The 19,569-nt window shown below is 40.7% G+C and overlaps 1 protein-coding gene across 4 annotated transcripts in view; it reads right to left on the reverse strand.

Annotated features, from left to right (window-relative positions):
• Window positions 1–6,380: 6,380 nt before the first annotated feature.
• LOC117369117 (UDP-glucuronosyltransferase 2A1-like) overlaps window positions 6,381–19,569 on the reverse strand; it is a 207,005-nt gene continuing 193,816 nt past the window's right edge. For all 4 annotated transcript variants that reach the window (XM_033963147.1, XM_033963173.1, XM_033963156.1 and 1 more), the window contains 3 exons: window positions 13,395–13,482; window positions 10,359–10,578; window positions 6,381–7,217 (listed from right to left, as the gene is read on the reverse strand). In XM_033963147.1, the coding sequence (XP_033819038.1) occupies window positions 6,941–7,217; window positions 10,359–10,578; window positions 13,395–13,482 (585 nt within the window). In that variant the 3' untranslated portion in view covers window positions 6,381–6,940. The remainder of the gene's footprint in view (window positions 7,218–10,358; window positions 10,579–13,394; window positions 13,483–19,569) is intronic.

The following is a 19,569-nucleotide window of genomic DNA, read 5'->3' on the forward strand; positions in this document are numbered from 1 at the left end:
AGCGGACGGATGGGCAAGCAGCGGTGGTGAGCGGACGGATGGGCGGCCTGTGTACCTAATGAAAAAAAGATAGAAAACCATTTAATATATAAAAAAAAACAGTGTTTTCACATAACTCTCATCGCCGGTAACCCAGAGGTTACCGTGCAGGAAGATAGCAGGGAAGACTCATCGGATCATAGGCAAGACAGAAATCCTGATGGATCGAAAGGAACACAAGAGGGAAGGAAATGCAAGAAAGTAACAGGCTGCAAACTCAAGTGTATATACATGAATCCAAGGACCTAAGGAATAAGATGGGGGAATTAGAAGTTATGGCACAAAAAGATAACCTTGACATCATTGGGATCACGGAAACATGGTGGAATGAGGAAAACGTCTGGGACACTGTGCTACTGAGATACAAGCTATACCGCAGAGACAGAGTAGGTCAAAAAAGTGGGGGTATTGCCCTATATGTCAAAGAGGGAATTGAGTCTACCGGAGAGAACACGCCAGAAATGAAAAATAAGGTAGAGTCTCTATGGGTCAAAATTCCAGGAACAAATGGAAAGGAAACGAAGATCGGCATCTACTACCGACCCCCACGGCAGTCCGAAGAAATTGATGGAGAAATGACAGACGAGATTAAATGCAACTGCAAGGGAGGCAATGCAGTTATTATAGGTGACTTCAATTATCCGGGGATAGACTGGAACCTAGGCACCTCCGGCTGCATTAGGGAGACCAAGTTCCTGGATGCTGTAGGCGATTGCTTCCTGGAACAACTTGTTAAGGAGAATACGAGAGGAAATGCAATTCTGGACTTAATTCTAAATGGACTACGAGGACCAGCGCAAGGTGTAGAAGTAGCAGGGACGCTGGGAAGCAGTGATCACAATATGATCCGCTTCAACCTGGACACAGGGGCAAAACATCAATCCAGAATGATGGCCACGGCATTGAACTGAAAAGGGCATTACGAAGGGAAGAAGATTAAGAAGAGGATAAGCACTGTAAAAACGCTAGAGCAAGCATGGTCCCTTTTTAAGGACACAGTCACCGAGGCGCAAAATCTAAATATACCGCGTATCAACAAGGGATCCAAGAGGAAAAATAACAAGGAACTGGCGTGGCTCACTGTACCGGTGAAGGAAGCAATCAGAGACAAGAAGACTTCATTTAAGGAATGGAAAAGGTCAAAAATGAACGAAAACTGGAAAAAGCACAAACAACATCAAAGCAGGTGCCATAAGGAAGTAAGAGGGACCAAAAGAGACTATGAGAAAAAAAAAAAAAATAGCCAAGGAGGCAAAAAACTTCAAGCCGTTCTTTCAATATATTAAGGGGAAATGACCCACGAAGGAAGCAGTGGTGCTGTTGGATGACCATGGAATAAAGGGAGTGCTAAAGGAGGATAAAGGCATCGCCGACAAACTGAACACATTTTTTGTGTCTGTATTTACCGAAGAGGATATACAAAACAGATCGGAAGCCAATAGGCTATATGCAGGAAATGAAGATGGGAAATGGACAGGGTTGACAGTCAGTCTAGAAGAGGTATGCAGGCAAATTGATAGGCTTAAAAACAATAAATCCCCAGGACCAGATGGCATCTATCCGAGGGTAATCAAGGAACTGAAAGGGGCTATAGCTAAACTGTTTCAACTAATAGCCAATCAATTGATCAAATCAGGAGGGATTCCGGAAGATTGGAAAGTGGCGAATGTTACACCAATCTTCAAGAAAGGTTTGAGGGGAGATCCGGAAAACTACAGACTGGTGAGTCTGACCTTGGTACTGGGAAAGAAGGTAGAGGTGCTGATAAAGGACCGCATCATTGATCACCTTGACGGATACAATCTGATGAGGACCAGCCAGCACGGCTTCAGCAAAGGAAGATCTTGCTTGACGAACTTGCTGCACTTCTTTGAGGGAGTAAACAGGCAGATAGAAAAGGGATTTTCAGAAGGCATTCGACAAGGTTCTGCATGAACGACTACTTTGAAAAATTGTGAGCCATGGAATCGAGGGTGAAATACTCACGTGGATTAAAAACTGGCTGGCGGATAGGAAACAGAGAGTGGGGATTAATGGACAATACTCGGACTGGAAAAGGGTCATGAGTGGAATGCCACAGGGTTCGGTGCTTAGACCCGTGGTCTTGAACATATTTATAAACGACCTGGAAATTGGTACGATAAGTGAGGTGATTAAATTTTCAGACGATACTAAGTTATTCAGAGTAGTGAAGACGCAGGAGGATTGCAAAGATTTGCAACATGACATAAACAGGTCAAGAAATGGCTGCAACATAGCAAATGCGGTTTAACGTGGATAAGTGTAAGGAGATGCATGTCGGTAACTAAGATCTTATACATGAATACAGGATGTCCGGTGCAGTACTTGGAGAGACTTCCCAGGAAAGAGACTTGGGAGGACTGATCGACAAGTCAATAAATCAGTCCGCGCAATGCGTGGCAGCGGCTAAAAGGGCGAACAGAATGCTAGGAATGATTAAGAAGGAGATCACGAACAGATCGGAGAAGGTTATCATGCTGCTATACTGGTCCTTGATACGCCCTCACCTGGAATACTGCATCCAGCACTGGTCGCTGTACATGAAGAAGGACACAGTACTACTCGAAAGGGTCTAGAGAAGAGTATCTAAAATGGTTAAGGAGCTGGAGGAGTTCCTGTACAGTGAGAGATTAGAGAAACTGGGCCTCTTCTCCCTTGAAAAGAGGAGACATGATCAAAATATTAAAGATAATGAAGGGAATAGACTTGGTAGATAAATATAGGTTGTTCACCCTCTCTAAGATAGAGAGAATGAGAGGGCACTCTCTAAAGTTAAAAGGGGATAGATTCTGTACAAACATAAGGAAATTCTTCTTCACCCAGAGAGTGGTAGAAAACTGGAACACTCTTCCAGACGATGTTATAGGGGAAAACATCCTCCAAGGATTCAAGACAAAGTTAGATAAGTTCCTGCTGAACCAGAACATACGCAGGTAAGGCTAGTCTCAGGGCACTGGTCTTTGACCTGAGGGCCGCCATGTTAGTGGACTGCTGGGCACGATGGACTATTGGTCTGACCCAGCAGCAGCAATTCTTATGTTTTTATGAAGAAAGCTGAATGAAACAGATCCGTGATGGAGCTGGATATAGTAGAGGAAGTGAAAAAGACAAATGAGAAAAAAAAATGACAAATGGACAGGAGACCTTTGGAAAGAGAATGAAAAGAAGTCAGCAGTAACTAGAGACTAGGGTTAACACAATTAGAAAAATTAAGTGACTAGACAAGAAGGGTGGAAAAATAATTTTATTTAGAATGAAATAACATGTAGTGGTTGGAATATGCAGTTTTGAAACTACATCTGCTATCTTTATATTTTGCACAGCAGAGGAAGGCATGCATCGCTGCTTCTCTCTGATTGTTCCATTATAAGCAAAATCAGTCTTTTGGGAGGGTTCAGGTTAATTTTCTGTACATATTTCTATTTTTAGTTTGTGATTACTTATTTTATGCTTGATAAGAGTCTGTTAGGCAGTCCCTTGTTGTGTGACTCCTGGAAATAAATGTTTTTATAGTTCCAGTATAATTACTTTGCAGGTTCTGAGTGATTTTAGTAGGGTATTTTTTATTACTTCATAATATGCCTGGTGTAGCTCACTTTTTTTTATTCAGTTGTAGCACAATGTGAATTACATTCAGATACAGTAAGTTTTTTTCTGGATTGGGAGGGCTTATGGTCTATTTGCACCTGAAGCAATGGAGGGTTAAATGACTCGGCCAAGATCTCAAGGAGTGGCAGTGGAATTTGAGCCCCTGCTCCCCTAGTTCTCAGATTGCTGCTCTAAGCATTAGGTACAGTTAAAATAGATAACATACAAGCATATTCAAAACATCTTTAGTAACTCAACAAAAAACTAAAGGCCAGCAGTTCTGAAGTCTGGTGGCCATTTGGCAAGCTACCAAAAAATTGATAAACACAGCTTGTTATGGTTGCCATTAAAATCAATAAAATATGCAGTATAGTAAACAACTATGCCAAAGGACATCTGTAGTATCTTTTCCACACAAAAACCACAAAAAGTGGAGAGAAAAGAGACCTTGGAGAATATTGCACCCATTAAATTCAGCACATAACATGTCCTGTCGTGTGGCTAAGCATAGTCATTGGTCTCTAAGAAAAAAAAAAACAACTCCACAAAATAATCACCTTCTTGTCAAAAACAAAAAAAAATCCTGTAGTCATGCACTTAGGAAACCGCAACTCCAAAATAAGTTCAAAATAATGAAGGAATAAAAGTACTTAAGTATAAATAAGCTTGATTCCGCTGCTGTTCATTCACATTAACTATAAGATTTCTGTTGCATGGCTAATTGGAAGATGATGGACTGCAGTGCAAGGGCTGACTGGGAGCCAAGTGTTAAAAGTGCTTGCATATATTTCCAGAATATTGCAAATATTGTTCTGGTCAATATATTGTATTACTTAGGTTCATTACTTTGACTTTTTGGTATATAGTTCTCAGAGTATATTCAGTTTGCATGTTACTATCAGTAACAGAGGTACGGGATCGGGGGAAGGGACATGGCTGGTGCAGTTGCACCAGAGTGACATTGAGGGATTTTTTCCTTGCTGTGTTCAGATTGTCCCAGTCCCTTTTCCTGTAGAATTGCTCCCACCCCAAGGATTTTAATTTGCTCTGTTTTGCCTAGCCCCACCCTATGTGCCAGTGTTTCTCAACTCAGTCCTAGAGTACCCCTTTGCCAGTCAGGTTTTCAGGATATCCACAATGAATATGCATGAAAGAAATTTGCATACAATGGAGACAGGGTATGCAAAGAAGTTTGTGCATATTTATTGTGGCTATCCTTAAAAACTGACTGGCAAGGAGGTACTCCAGGACTGAGCTGAGAAACACTGCTATATGCCACCCTAGCTCTGCCTATTTTAGGCTCTTCAAACAGCTGAGTCACTGACTGCCTATGACCAGTTGGTAAATGGTAAGGCAGGATCTTCTCATCAATGAAAGTTAAACACTATGGGGCTCATAATCGAAATGGAAATATATCTAATAACAGGCCTAAATCGGCACTTAGACGATCAGTGAGACAGGTCTGCCAAGTGTCGATAATCGAACTGGGTTTTAGACGTATTTAAAAATGACCTAGGCTTTCACAGTGCTGTTGAACGACCAGAGCTAAAAGGGGTATGTCGGGAGTGTTGAGGGCGGGACGTGGGCCATCCTAGACTTAGTCAGACTGCATATATAACCGAAAGTTTTACAACACTGCCTAAACGGAACCTGGACATTGGGACGTAGGCCATCTAAAACCACAAGAAGTCACAAGAAGGTATCCAAAGTGACTAGAAAAGCACTGCAGACACAAAAGTACAGAACCCTACACACTGCCCCAGTGATCACTAACCCCCCACCACCATAAAAATCATAATAACAACTTTACATATCTGCCTCCAAAACATCAGCACCTGGCAGCCTGGCATAGCAAAGCCTAGTAGAGCTGCACAGAGGTGGTCTGGGGGTGAGTTAGTGAACCATGGAGAGGAGGACCCAGGCCCATAAGCCACTCTAATCACTGCATTCATGGTGAAACATGTGCATCCCTCAAACCCCCCCAAAACTTTTTTGTACTGCCATATAAGTGGCTCCTGCAACCATAAGGGCTATTGGGGTGGTAGATAGGTGGGTCTAGTAGATTCTGGGGTGTTTTGGGGGGCTCACTATGACCTATACAGGAGCTGTAGTGAGATGTTTATGTAGAACCCTTTTTGTGAAGTTCACAGCAGTGCCCTGTAAGGTACCCCACTACTCCTGGTGCCATGCCTGGGTGTCCATTCCATCACTTTTCTGGCCCTTCCCATGCCCAAAAGGTCTTTTTCTAGGCGTTTGTGACTTGGACAAATTTTTGGATGAAAATGGGGTATAAAGATGTTCGACTTAGCGGTCTGGGTGATCAGACAGTTGGACTATTTTCAGAAAAAAAAATGTGTTGGATGTATTTTTCGAAAATGGACCTTTTCCCGTGTCTGACTTTGGGCGACTTACAACTTAGGCCCAAAACGGACTTAGACATTTCTTTTGATTATGCCCCTCTATAGCTTCTCTGTACCTGAAAAACCCTGAGATCATGAGCCTGATAGAATGCAGAAAATGATGAAGTTGTGATCATTTGCATGCCAGCTGATTAAAAGCTCGATCCAACCCCCCTCTCAAACAAACCAATAACGATAAAAAGACACTGATAATGAAGAAAAATATAAAAACAGCACTGCTAATAGAAACTTTTTTAAAACTAAGAAATTTCTGCACAATGTATGAATAAAGAAAGTAATTATTTATTTATTTTTTTTTTTTTTTTAATTTAAAAGAACGTACATGTCCCAATAAAAACAAAGTACTCGAAGAAACAATCAGAGATCAAGACTTTGTGGTAGGAAATAGAGTTAAAATTGGATACTGCTCGCCTGGTTAATAACGAGTTGCCAAGTGTGTCTTCATATGCTGGCTGCACAATGCAAGGATTAAGATAACACTAGCAGTACATTTGCGAGATGGAAAGATTGTATTATGAGTGAAGGCCATTTCTTTCATGATATGCACAGAAGAAAACTTTTTGGAGAAATTATTCTGGAAAGTACAATTTCATTTCTTTATTGGAAATCAGAAATTTGAATAATTGTTACAAAAATGATCCAAGTACGCCATCCATTTGTTCTGAAGTTTAACATGCATCAGTGGGTTGTAAACTTTTGATTTGTTGATTTAAGTATCAGTACAGACAGTGGATTTGCTGATAGATTTAACATTAGGGCAACAAGGTAGTGTAAACTTTTCTCAAGTTAAGTGGTGCTTGCTCATCTCTTCACTAAACTTAGACTAAACAGAGCACACACATGGGGAAAACTCAGAAAACTCACAAGTGGCATTACTCTCTTTTTTTCTTTACAACTCTTTTCTGCTTTCCAAAACAAAATGTACAGCACTTAATGGAAACTATAAGGAAGACCGCAAAGCAAAGGATCAAGAATGCTATAATGTCCAAGCAGTGGTATTGGTACCAGGTGAGATGGTGGGCTGCAGGTCTCAAGTGTTTTGCCCCTTTGTGACGCATAACAAACTCGATCCAGAAGACAGCTCTGTCCAGTGGCTTTGTAGGTTGGTCATGGTGAATCTGGGATATTTTAATTGCGTTTTCTTTATATCTGTGGGAAGAAAGCATTGCACATATGAATGGAAGTAGCCTGCTCAATTTCAAACGAAAAACAAGGACTGTGTCTGCCTGCGACAAGCGCAGCTAAGGTTTTTCCACAGTGCTTTACCAGCTAAATGGAGCTTCTTGGTTCCTGTAGCCACTTTTAGGCATTATTCTCTGTTGATACCCTATGATCAAGTAAACACCCAAAAAGTCCAACAGGACAGAGAACCCACGGGTATAAAACAGTACAAAAGGAAGTGGGAACGGACAATGAACACTCCACTGAAGAACACTGATGTAAAACCAACTTGTTTCATAAAAGGACACATGCAGAACCTTCTGCTTGTGTCCTCTTATGAAATAAACAAGTTGGTTTTACATCAGTATTCTTATGTGGAGTGTTCATTATCCGTTCCCACTTCCTTTTGTACTGATACCCTATGCTCATCACTTATTGGATAACTCATGTACTCCTGAAGCAGGCTTTCGAGCCGAAACACGGACCGTGTCAGGTCTGATCTAACATAGCAGCATAGACTGTTTTTGATTATTATAAGAAAACCCTCATTATTATCTCTGGTTGATGTGTACAGTTACATCCCCACTTGTTCTGTTACTGCTCAATTTCAAACCATCATTTGATCTTATTTTACCACTATGAGTGCCATTAGTTTGTGATATTTAGCATCACCTCTGTTATTTAGTTCTGCAAAAGACAGTTTAACTAAACTGCTTTGGGAATGCGGAATAGATCCTGTCCAATCTAATATTCTGGACTTAAAACAGTTAAAGTTAGCTTGAAATATTTTGGTGGCCCTCAAAGATTTCTTGTATTGACACTGTAGCCCTATACATGAAAAAGGTTAGAGTGGCCAAACAGAACTACATAAAACTGTTTTATTTTTGTTCAACTTCACTTAGGTGGTTATATGCTAAATAATCACACTGAACCAAATTATTTAATGTCAGTGCCCGGGCATAGCCTGGAATTGACGATCCAGGCATAATGCCTGTGGCAGCCAAAAAGAAAAAAAACACTGACTGCATGCAGCTGAATATTTCCCCCATTTATTTTAATTACTGCCTAAATAATCAGTGTAAATTGTTGCTAGCATCGCTGCTGTTGTAGTATAAAAATGTGGGTTCTACATGGGCAGCAGCATCTGAGGGATAGCAAAGGGCAGCTAAAGTCAAAGCAAAAACAGTAACTCCTCACAGCCACACAAACTCAAAGTACCACCGGTGTGTCCTTTACCTGTGAGAAGAGTGGGCAATTATTGGTAGCTCCCATACCTTGGTAATTGACTTTTAGAAATTGCCCTCATTATTTGTGTGTCTGTAATCACTGTTCCCTCTAAGCCAGGGGTGTCAAAATCCCTCCTTGAGGGCCACAATCCAGTTGGATTTTCATGATTTCCCCAATGAATATGCATGAGATCTATTTGCATGCACTGCTTTCATTGTATGCTAATAGATCTCATGCATATTCATTGGGGAAATCCTGAAAACCCAACTGGATTGCAGCCCTCGAGGAAGGACTTTGACACCCCTGCTCTAAGCTGAGCGGGAGTCCTCCACCTATAGTCTTGCCAGTGGATGGCGATGTTTCACTGCCACATTTTTAATGGTGAAGGTCAGGCAGGTTCTGCAGGACTTCAATAAATCTGCCTGTTCCTAGCCATTGAAAGCACAATATTGAAGCACCGCCCCTGGCAGCAATGCAGTTGGAGGACTCCCACTCAGCTTAGGGGGAACAGTGTCTATAATATATATGCACATATATCATAATCACCCCTCCCCAACTTTAACATTTAAAAACATGATATCTATGGAGGTGTGGTGGGACGTATAGAGCTGATGGTTCGCCTAGGGCTTCCCAAACCCTAGAACTAGAAAAGGTATCGGGTCAGGACTAGCAGGGAGTTCCACTTCCATTTCAGCTGCAATACTGATGTTTCAAAGTGTGCCAAGTTGGTGACATAAAGCTCCAGGTGATCTGATATGCCCTGGCAGAAAAATCACCACTGGGCATAAATATGCCAACAGCATGCATGCTTTAACTAGAATCAAATATGAGTTGCTACACTGTACATCCAACAGTCAAAAAAGCCAAAAGGAAAGCTCAAATGTAGAAGGAGAGGTATTAGCAGTAGAAGGCAGTGAAAATGCTTCTGTAGAAATTATTATTGAATCTAATTCTGGAGGTCCAGAGGAAGCCTACCAACATGCTTCCAAAACATAAGCTCTATAAAATGAGACTCAAAATATGTATTGTTAATAAGATTATATTGTGTGTATATATGAAAAATGAATGGAAAAAATGGTATTACAATTAGTACTATTATGGGGTCGGGGCCTGAGGCAGAGCTTGCGAGCCCCCCCCCCCCCAACAAAAAAGGGTTCCGCTGCCTATGTATTAGGGAATCACATAAGCTATGTGTATCCTAAGCTAGAGAGAAAGCAAGACATTCTAGAAACATGCAAGTATCATGCAAGAGGTATAAATACTACACATATTTTTCAGTGCAAAAGGAGCTTTAACACATGGCATTATGCTATGAGACTCGAGAGGGATATATTAGGGAATCACATAAGAAGATACTTCTTTATTAGAGGATGGTGGATATCTGAAACATCCTTCTCATGAAGAGGTTAGGACAGCATTGCAATGCAATTAAAGAACTCATGAAGATACTTCCAAGGAACTGAAAGTAGAGATGGTAAATCAAGCAGGGTCTGTGGTACTGCAGTAGAAAGGGAAATTGGGCAGACTAGAGGGGCCCTGTGGTTTGTAACTGCCATCATATTCAGTTTCTTCAATACATACACAAAAAAATGCAATCCTTAAATTACGAGAAGCCGATGAAAAGTTCTCAGCCCAACAAAAAGTTGGGGGCAGTCTCCATCCAGGGCTATATATTTAGTCTAGCAATTTTCTACTTTTTTCATTCCTTATTTTGCCGCCAGAATGAAAAAAAGGAAAATCACTGGACTAAGTGTATATATAGTCCTCAGTGGAGACTGCCTCAACTTTGTTGATTGGGTTGAGAACTTTTCAGTGACCCCTTGTAATAACAGTAACAAAAGAACATTTACTATAAACTTATTTTTTCATATTATCTAATAATTTGTATATCATGGAACTCACATGGGGTTGTTGATGACCGTGTTAAGTGCATCCACCAAATCCTGGGCTTCGAAAGTGTGAAAATTCAAAACAACTGCCATCCCCTTTGCCTTCATGTGGGCCATGTTATCTGGCTGATCAGCAAACAATGGAATTCCAACCATAGGAATGCCATGATAAATAGCTTCATAGATCCCATTGGTTCCACCATGTGTAATAAATGCTTTTGTCTTGGGATGACCTGGAATAGACAAGTATTCATGGGTGCAATATTAGAGGTCTAGAGATTAACAAGATGGGGAAAAAACCCCCTCCTTTCTACTCATCAAACAAAATTCAACAATTAGCACATGAAAGAAAATGGGTTCAAATTGTCTCTTGAGAATAAAATCCAGCCTGCGGCCCTAGGTACCTTCCAATACTACTACACCTTCATTGGGGAGAGAAGTATTCTTGGTAACCTACGCCACCAGGGAATCTATCTATGGAGTAGAGAATGACATGGGGGAAAAAATTTTTTCCCCATCACCGCCCCATCCCTGTCACCACCCCGCCCCCCACTGTCCCTGTCCCATCCCCGCGACTACTATACTCCGCAGCATCCATGCAAGCCTCAGTACTGCAATATTTAGCTTATTCCTTATAAATCAAAGTTCTGGCTGCTGAACTAGAGAAAGAGATGTTCAGCTGGCAGGGCTTTGTTTATAAATTTGTATCAACACAACTAATATACTACTTTGTCCTAAAGCAAAAAGTAAAATAAAATTTTCTTTTTCTACCTTTGTTGTCTGATTTCTGCTTTCCTCATCTTCTCATTCATTTCCTTCCATCCACTGTCTATCTTCTCTCAGTGTCTTCTATTTGCTCTGTTACTGTGCCTCTCCCTTCCCCCCCCCAAATTGGTCTGGCACCCATCTTCCCTCCGCTCCCCCCATAGTCTGGCATCTCTGTCTTCTTCCCTTCCAGCGTCTTCTGCCCACTTTGTCTTCCTCATTTCCCTTCAGCGTCTGTTCCTCTTCAGCATCCTTCGCACGGTCCGAGCATATCCCTCCCTTCCCCTTACCTTCGCAGCGCATTTTAAGTTTACAGAGTAACTTGCTCAAGCTGATGGAGCCTGCCTGCAGTCACGTACGTCTGTGGGTGGAAGCTTCTCTTCTGATGCAACCGGAAGGTGCGCCAGAGGAAAAACTTCCGCCCACAGACGCATGCGACTGCAGGCAGACGGAAGGCTTGAACAAGTTACTCTGTAAACTTAAAACATATCGCGAAGATAAGGGGGAGGGAGGGAGATTATAGATAGATTCAGTAGGTAGGAAGGAGGGAGGGGGGGCCGCATGCGATCGGTGACTGCGCACGTTCTCTCTTAACTGCGGGTACAAGGCCATTCACTCCACAGAGCGGTGGATGGCCTTGTCCTCCATACCCCCAGTGAGCACTTCCCTCTCCTCCCACCGTTTCGACCAGTTACCCGTGGCTAGCTGCAGGTAACAGCCACCGTGTCATTCTTTACTATGGAGGAGTAAATAGCTGGTTAAAGATTGCATCCATTGGATAAAGCTTCGTCATGGCCTTGGTAGGGTTACCAAACTTTTGCTGGGCAAAATGAGGATGCTCGACCCTGCCCCATTTTGCCCCGGCCCTGCCCTGTTCTGCACCCGGCCCGGCCCCATCCTGCCCACTGCCATGCCTCATTCTGTCCCCGAACCCTGGCTTCACACAAACCTCGACTCTTTGGGTCGCATCTAAAGGCAACTGTGTATGCGCAGATGCAGTGTGGTGACATCAGATGCCCTCCAGATGCAGCTTCGAGCTCAAAGCTCTTCAGAATCTGGACAAAATGCCAGGTTTTGAAAATCCATCCAGACACCTGTCTGGGTCATGTCTGGACATATCCGGGTATAACTATGCTATCACATTATGACTTTTGCATAGTAGTTCAAACAGTGATTCTCCAGAATTTGGATTACTGCACTGCATCTCTGGGGATAGCGTCCTCCATATATAGAGCCTTGCAAGTCATCCAAAACACAGCCACATGGTTAATATGTGGAGGGAGCAGATTTGAACACAACCCCATTACTGAAATGGCTCCATTGGCTACCAGTAAAATATTAAGTTACTTATAAAGTTCTCATGTTGATATATTTTTTAAAAATGTGAGTCCCGATTGGCTGGTTAGACAGTTGAAGGACACCTACAGCTGCCTATAATCGGGACGCAGTGTGTTTAAGGGAGAAAAAGGCAATTCTGTTAACAGGTCATCAAAAGATAAGTTGCAAGCCTATTCTATATAAATATTTAGCATGCATGCGTCCCTATAAAGTTTCTCTTTATTTTTATTGTATTTACAGTTTCTTTTATTGTAAACAGTTTCTTATATTGTAAACCGCCTAGAAGTCGCAAGATTGTTGGCGGTATATAAAAATAAAGTTATTATTATTATTATTATTATAAAATACTAGCATAAATTGGCATTTGCACATTTTTATTTAGTTACGTGATCTTATGCCAGGTCTATGGCTGACATAAATTTGGGTGCCTTAGTGCATTATTTACTTGTGTATATTACAGTGTTCTGTAAACTTAGAGGTTCTTTTACTAAAGCTTAGCATATGCTAAGTGGCCCGCTGAAATTAAGCATATTACTAAGCAGAGGAAAAGAAACTAACCAGGAATTAGCAGTCAAGGTGTACTAATTCTGTTAACACACCTTCTCTTCTAATTCTGTTAAGCCCATTCTCTTTGAACACCACTCTTACATCTATGTACTAAGTCATATATATGCCTCAGTTATAGAACAGTACAATGGCAATATTCTATATATTTAAGCACACAAATGATGCTTATATTAAAGCAACCTGTTATGGAATGAGAGGGAAAATTATCAATATATAAGTGTTTAACATCAACATTCAAAACTTCAACAAGATTATTGAATACCATGATAGGGTTTATGATTTCTATAATTTATTTTACCAATATTAAACTCTCCTAGGGATATGTTTGGATACAAATGTCTGCATGGTAAATGAAAATGATCAAGATCTTATGCTTTACCGAGAAGATCACTCTGGGGTAACCAGTCATAAAGCTTAGTGTTAAGCCCTAGTGTTTCTGGTACTTTGCCACTGTACCTCCAAAGCACCTGAAAAATAAATAAAAGTTATTACAGTGCACACCTATAATATAAGTTAAATATATCAAACATGCGGATGCCAAATATTAGAGAGTTAAATGATAAAATGGTAAGTCAAGTCTTACTATTGAATATCTACTCTCAAACCTCTTGCACAGTCGGCCAAGGTCCAACGTGCGTGTGTCCCTGATTTCCTGGTTCCTGCTTCTGAATCTCCCTTTCCCATCATGCTATACAACTCTGCATATTAGGGAGTGTTGAGCTGCCACTGGGTAGCCATAAGAGCACATGGGCACATCAGGAAGTGAGGGGCTGTGAGGCGACAGCACATGGGTATCTTGAAGGGAGGTGTTCCAGTATGACAGAAGGGGGTTCCTCACAACTGCAAGTAGTTCAAGAGTAGGTATTGTTTCAGCAGTTAATCATTTACATTTTCATCATTTAAAAATCAGTGGTTTTCAACCCAATCCTGAGGGATCACTTAGCCTGTTGAGTTTTCAGGATCTCCACAATGAATATGCATGAGATATATTAGCATACACTTTCTCCATTGTATATAAATATCTCTCATGCATATATTCATTGTGGAGATCCTGAAAACCCAACTGGCCAGATGGAGAGGCATTTTTGATAAGATGTTTAAGTCTGAGTTAGGATGTTTGGGAAAGACATCCAGAAATCACATAGAAACATGATGGCAGATAAAAGCCAAATGGCCCATCCAGTCTGCCCATTCACGGTAACCATTATCTCTTCTTCTATCTAAGAAATCCCATGTGCCTATACCATGCCTTTTGAATTCAGACACAGTCTCTGTCTCCACCACCTTCTCTGAGAGATCGTTCCACGCATCCACCACCCTTTCTGTAAAAAAGTATATCCTTATATTACTCCTGAGCCTATCACCTCTCAACTTCATCCTATGCCCTCTCATTCCAGCGCTTCCTTTCATTTGAAAGAGACTCGACTCATGCGCATTTATGCCATGCAGGTATTTAAACATCTCTCAAGAATACAGGTTGCAATAACAAAATATCAATTCAATAAACAATCAAACTGTTATTAGCCAAGTGGTGGGGATACCCCATGAAAAACCATTTATACTCAGTGGAGAAAAAGCCTCAACTATCAACACTGTACGGACGGCAACCCAATGAGTTTTTAAGCCAGTCCTGCTCTGTATCATAGGCAAAAAACTCCACAAATTTTCAAAAGTAGTTTTTCAAAACAGGAACAAAGCCACCACTGTGCACAGGAAAAAGAACCAAGAAAAAGAACAAAAACAGTTCACTTATCTTCGTAGATATCACCAGGAACGTATCATGTTCCTTACAGCGAGTAGATCTTTCTGCTATAGCAATTCTCACACTGAATGAGGATAAGGAACTGGGTGTTACCATCCAACAAGGCTCTTGTTTCGCCAATTCAAGTTCTCTCCTGCTCCGTTCACACACGGGTCAGAATGGCACTCGGATTTATACTTCCAGTTTCATGACGTCACTTCCAATAAACTTTATTCATTGAGACACTCCATCAAACATCACAAAACTAATAAAAGGCACACCATTCTACTTTCTGATTAAGTCCATTCGACCAGATGTTTTTTAGAAAGAAAATGGAACGCTGTTCACTTTGATACAGCAACGTCTTCACGTCCCCATGATGAGCTGTAAGAGGAATATGATCTAATACAAAGCACCTGAACTCCTAAAAGGAATGATTTTTTTCAACATCCACTTGTCTTTTATGTGTGATGTTTGAGCGGTACTCAAATAGTCTCGTTTTTAGACTCTGTGCGGTATACCCTATATAGCATAGCAATGGTTTCACAAGTGACTAAATGTGTCATCATAATGGGCTTTCTTCCAGGTATACAAATCTGATCTCCTTCACTTATTAAGGGACAAGCAGTGCAATGATTACACTGAAATAATCCAACCCTCCCTCTTTCCTTCTTTGACCATATGTCTGCAGGGCATAATAGATCTTTTAAATTTCTGTTCCATGATAATGCTATCTTGTAATCCAAATTTTGACAATTTTGCTTGGTTTGCAGCATAGGCCATAAAGATTTGATTTTTCTCCCCAAACGCTGCGATATACCAGAAAAACGTAATATACATGCTACAGAATCATTGTTGTCATTCTTAGGTCTATATTGTAGCAATTGCTCCCGAGCACTAAACCTAGCTCTTTTGTAAGCTTTAGAGATGACAGACTTTGGATATCCCCGCTGTTCATATTTGCTTTGTAGCAATTGTGCTTTATTCACAGAATCTTCAGTCGAATGGCATATTCTTCTAACACGAAAGAATTATGACACAGGCAAATTATTCTTCAGTGTGATAAGATGCATACTAGTATACCGTAATAAGGTGTTCCTATCTGAAGGCTTCGTAAAAATAGATGTTAAAAATCTCCCATTTTCCTGTATAATCTTTACGTCTAAAAACGTTATTTCAACACTATCAAATTTAATTTCAAATCTAATCATAGGATGGAAGCTGTTTAAATAGTGGAAAAAAACTCTCTAGATGTTTCTGAATAGAAGTCCATAGAAGAAAAACATTGTCTATAAACCTTCTCCATACTTTAATGGGCCATAAATCTTCATGCATATATCCAATCTTTTTCAAATTTAGCTCCCATTGTCACCCCTGATTTCTGCTGAAAAAACTTATGATAAAAAAGAAAATAGTTTTTGGACATCACTATAGTTGTTAGAGATGTTAAAACCTCCGTAGGCACTTGATGCGGACGGGGGTGACCATCTAAAACCTCTTTCACTACTTGAAGCACTTCCAGTTGAGGGATACAGGTGTAAAGTGATTTCACATCTAATGTCACCATCAAAACTGAAACTTTTTCTCCACTGAGTATAAATGGTTTTTCATGGGGTATCCCCACCACTTGTCTAATAACAGTTTGATTGTTTATTGAATTTAAACACCTCTATCATTTCTCTCCTGTCCCGCCTTTCCTCCAAAGAATACATATTGAGATCTTTAAGCCTGTCCACATACACCTTATGATAAAGACCATGCACCATTTTAGTAGCCTTCCTCTGGATCGACTCCATCCTTTTTATATCTTTTTGAAGGTGTGGCCTCCAGAATTGTACACAATATTCTAAAAGAGATCTCACCAGAGTCTTATACAGGGGCATCAGTTACTGGCCATACCTCTCCCTATGCACCCTAGCATCTTTTTGGCTTTCACCGTCACCTTTTCAACCTGTTTGACCACCTTAAGATCATCACATACAATCACACACAAGTCCCACTCTTCTGTCATGCACATAGGTTCTTCACCCCCTAAACTGTATCGTTCCCTCAGATTTTTGCAGCCCAAATGCATGACCTTAGCTGTCAACTTTGCTAGGTCTTTCTTCATGTTATTCACACTATCTGGGATGTCTACTCTTGCAGATTTTGGTATCATCCGCAAAGAAACAAATCTTACCTGACAGCCCTTTAGCAATATTACTTATAAAAATGTTAAAAGAACAGGCCCAAGAACAGAATCTTGAGGCACACCACTGGTAAAATCCCTTTCCTCAGAGCGATCAGTACCCTCTGTCATCTTCTATTCAGCCAGTTTCTAACCCAGTCCATCATTTTGGGGCCCAACCTGAGGGTACTCAGTTTATTTATTAGATGTCTGTGTGGAACACTGTCAAAGACTTTACTAAAATCTAAATACACCACATCTAGTGCACTCCCTCTATCCAATTCTTGGGTCACCATGTCAAAAAAATTTATCATATTTGTCTGACATGCCGTAACCTCTAGTAAATCCATGTTGCCTTCGGTTCTGTAATCCACCGGATTCCAGAAACTTCACCATTCTCTGTTTTAAAAGTGTTTCCATTAATTTGCTTACCACAGATGTCAGACTTACTGGCCTGTAATTCCCTACTTCTTCCTTACTTCCAGTTTTGTGTAGCAGGACCACATCCGCCCTTCTCTAGTCCACTGATACCACTCCCGACTCTAGATAAGCATTGAAAAGGTCAGTCAGCAGAGCTGCTAGAATTTCCCTAAGTTCCTTCAGCACCCTAGGATGTACACCATACAGCTCCATCCCTTTGTCTATCTTTAATTTAGCTAGCTCCTCATGAACACAATCCTCTGAAAATCAATCAGGGTCTACACTACTCCATCCCGCTTCAGCCATGAACACAGAACAGAAATATTTGTTGAACAATTCAGCCTTTTCTTTATCAGCTTCTACATATTTCTCCCCTTCACTTTTGAGTCTCACAATGACACTTTTGCACTTCTTCCTATCACTGATATATCTGAAAAATGTTTTGTCTCCCCGTTTTACCGTATTAGATATTTTTTTCTTCCATTTGTATTTTTGATTTCCTGACTACTTGACCAGCCTCTCTTAACTTTTCCAGATATTTTTGCTTGTCTTCCTCTTTCTATGATCTCTTGTAGTTTATGAAAGCTAACCTCTTATTCCTTACATTCTCAGCTACTACTTTTGTGAACCAAAGCAGCCTTCTTTTCCTCTTTTAGCCTCACAAAAAGATCTGTTGCCCTTAAAATAACTCCTTTCAGTTTTGCCCACTGAATTTCTACTCCTTCCAGATGTTCCCATCCAGACAATTCCTTGACATAATCCCCCATCTGAACAAAATTCATTTTTTTTAAACCCTTACTTTTGAATGAGCCCTCTCTATACCCATCTTAATATTAAACGGTACCATACAGTGATCACTGGATGCCAGATGATCACCCACTGTAATATCAGAAACACTTTCCCCATTTGTAAGTACTAAGTCCAGTATGACCCCCATCCCACTTGGGTTCCATCACCAACTGCTGGAACAGTTCTCCTTGTAGAGAATCCAGGATCTCCCTACTTCTAGAAGATCCTTCAATAGGGATACCCCAATCAACATCTAGCATGTTAAAATTACCTATTAGTAAAACTTCCCCCTTTTTAGATATATTCTGAATGTCTACTATTAAATCTCTGCCACTTCTGTCTGTGAAGGAGGTCTGTATATCACACCAATGTAAATACATTTACCATTCCTTCTTTCCAAATTGATCCACAGTGCCTCTTCCTTGCCCTGCAGATCCTGCAATTGTGTGGCTTTAATAGAGCTTGTATAGGTTTGTGTGACCCACAAATTTAAGATTAGATTAGATAATGCTACTCCCCCTTCCTTTTCTTCCTACCCTGTCTTTCCTGAACAGATTATAGCCCGGTCTAGCTACATCCCAGCCATGGTTTTCCATGAACCAAGTCTCAGTGATCACCACTCTATCCAACTCATAACTTATATACCACATCTTCTCTATAAATATAGAGGTCGACATGGTTTACAAAAAATTAAATGGGAGGTACAATGAGAATTAATGGAGAGGGAAGCAGAAATTTACATTTTTGAAAACAGATTATAGTCCGGTATAGCAACATCCCATTCATGGTTTTCCATGAGCCAAGTCTCAGTGATCACCACTCTATCCAACTCATAAACTAAACTAAACCTTAAACTTATATACCGCATCTTCTCTATAAATATAGAGGTCAACACGGTTTACAAAAAATTAAAAGGGAGGTACAATGAGAATTGGTGGAGAGGGAAGCAGAAATTTACATTTTTGAAACAGCCAAGTTTTCAGGTGTTTTGGGAATAATTTGAAAGAGCCCAGATTGCGCAGCTGGGCAGGAAAATTATTCCAAAGCTCAGTAGTTTTGAAGATAAGAGATTTCCCTAATTTTCTAATGTAGGTGACGCTTTTTAGTGAGGGGGAAAGATAATTTGAGCTTTTGGATAGATCTGGTAATATCTGTTCTCGCAGCATTCTATGATATTGGAATTAATGGGGGAAGAATGCCATGCAGGATCTTGAAAGTTAGTCAGGCACATTTAAAGTAGACCCTAGAAAATACTGGGAGCCAGTGAAGTTATAGCAAGAGCAGAGAAACATGGTCAAATTTGCTCTTCGGATAGATCAATCTGGCTACAGTATTCTGGATCTGCTAAAGTCTTTGAAGGCTTTTCTTGATCAGACTTAAATAGACCAAGTTGCAGTAATCCAACCTCAAAAGAGTGATTGATTGTACAAGGACAGC

This window comes from Geotrypetes seraphini, chromosome 1 (assembly GCF_902459505.1).
Source record: "Geotrypetes seraphini chromosome 1, aGeoSer1.1, whole genome shotgun sequence".
Lineage (NCBI taxonomy): Eukaryota > Metazoa > Chordata > Amphibia > Gymnophiona > Dermophiidae > Geotrypetes > Geotrypetes seraphini.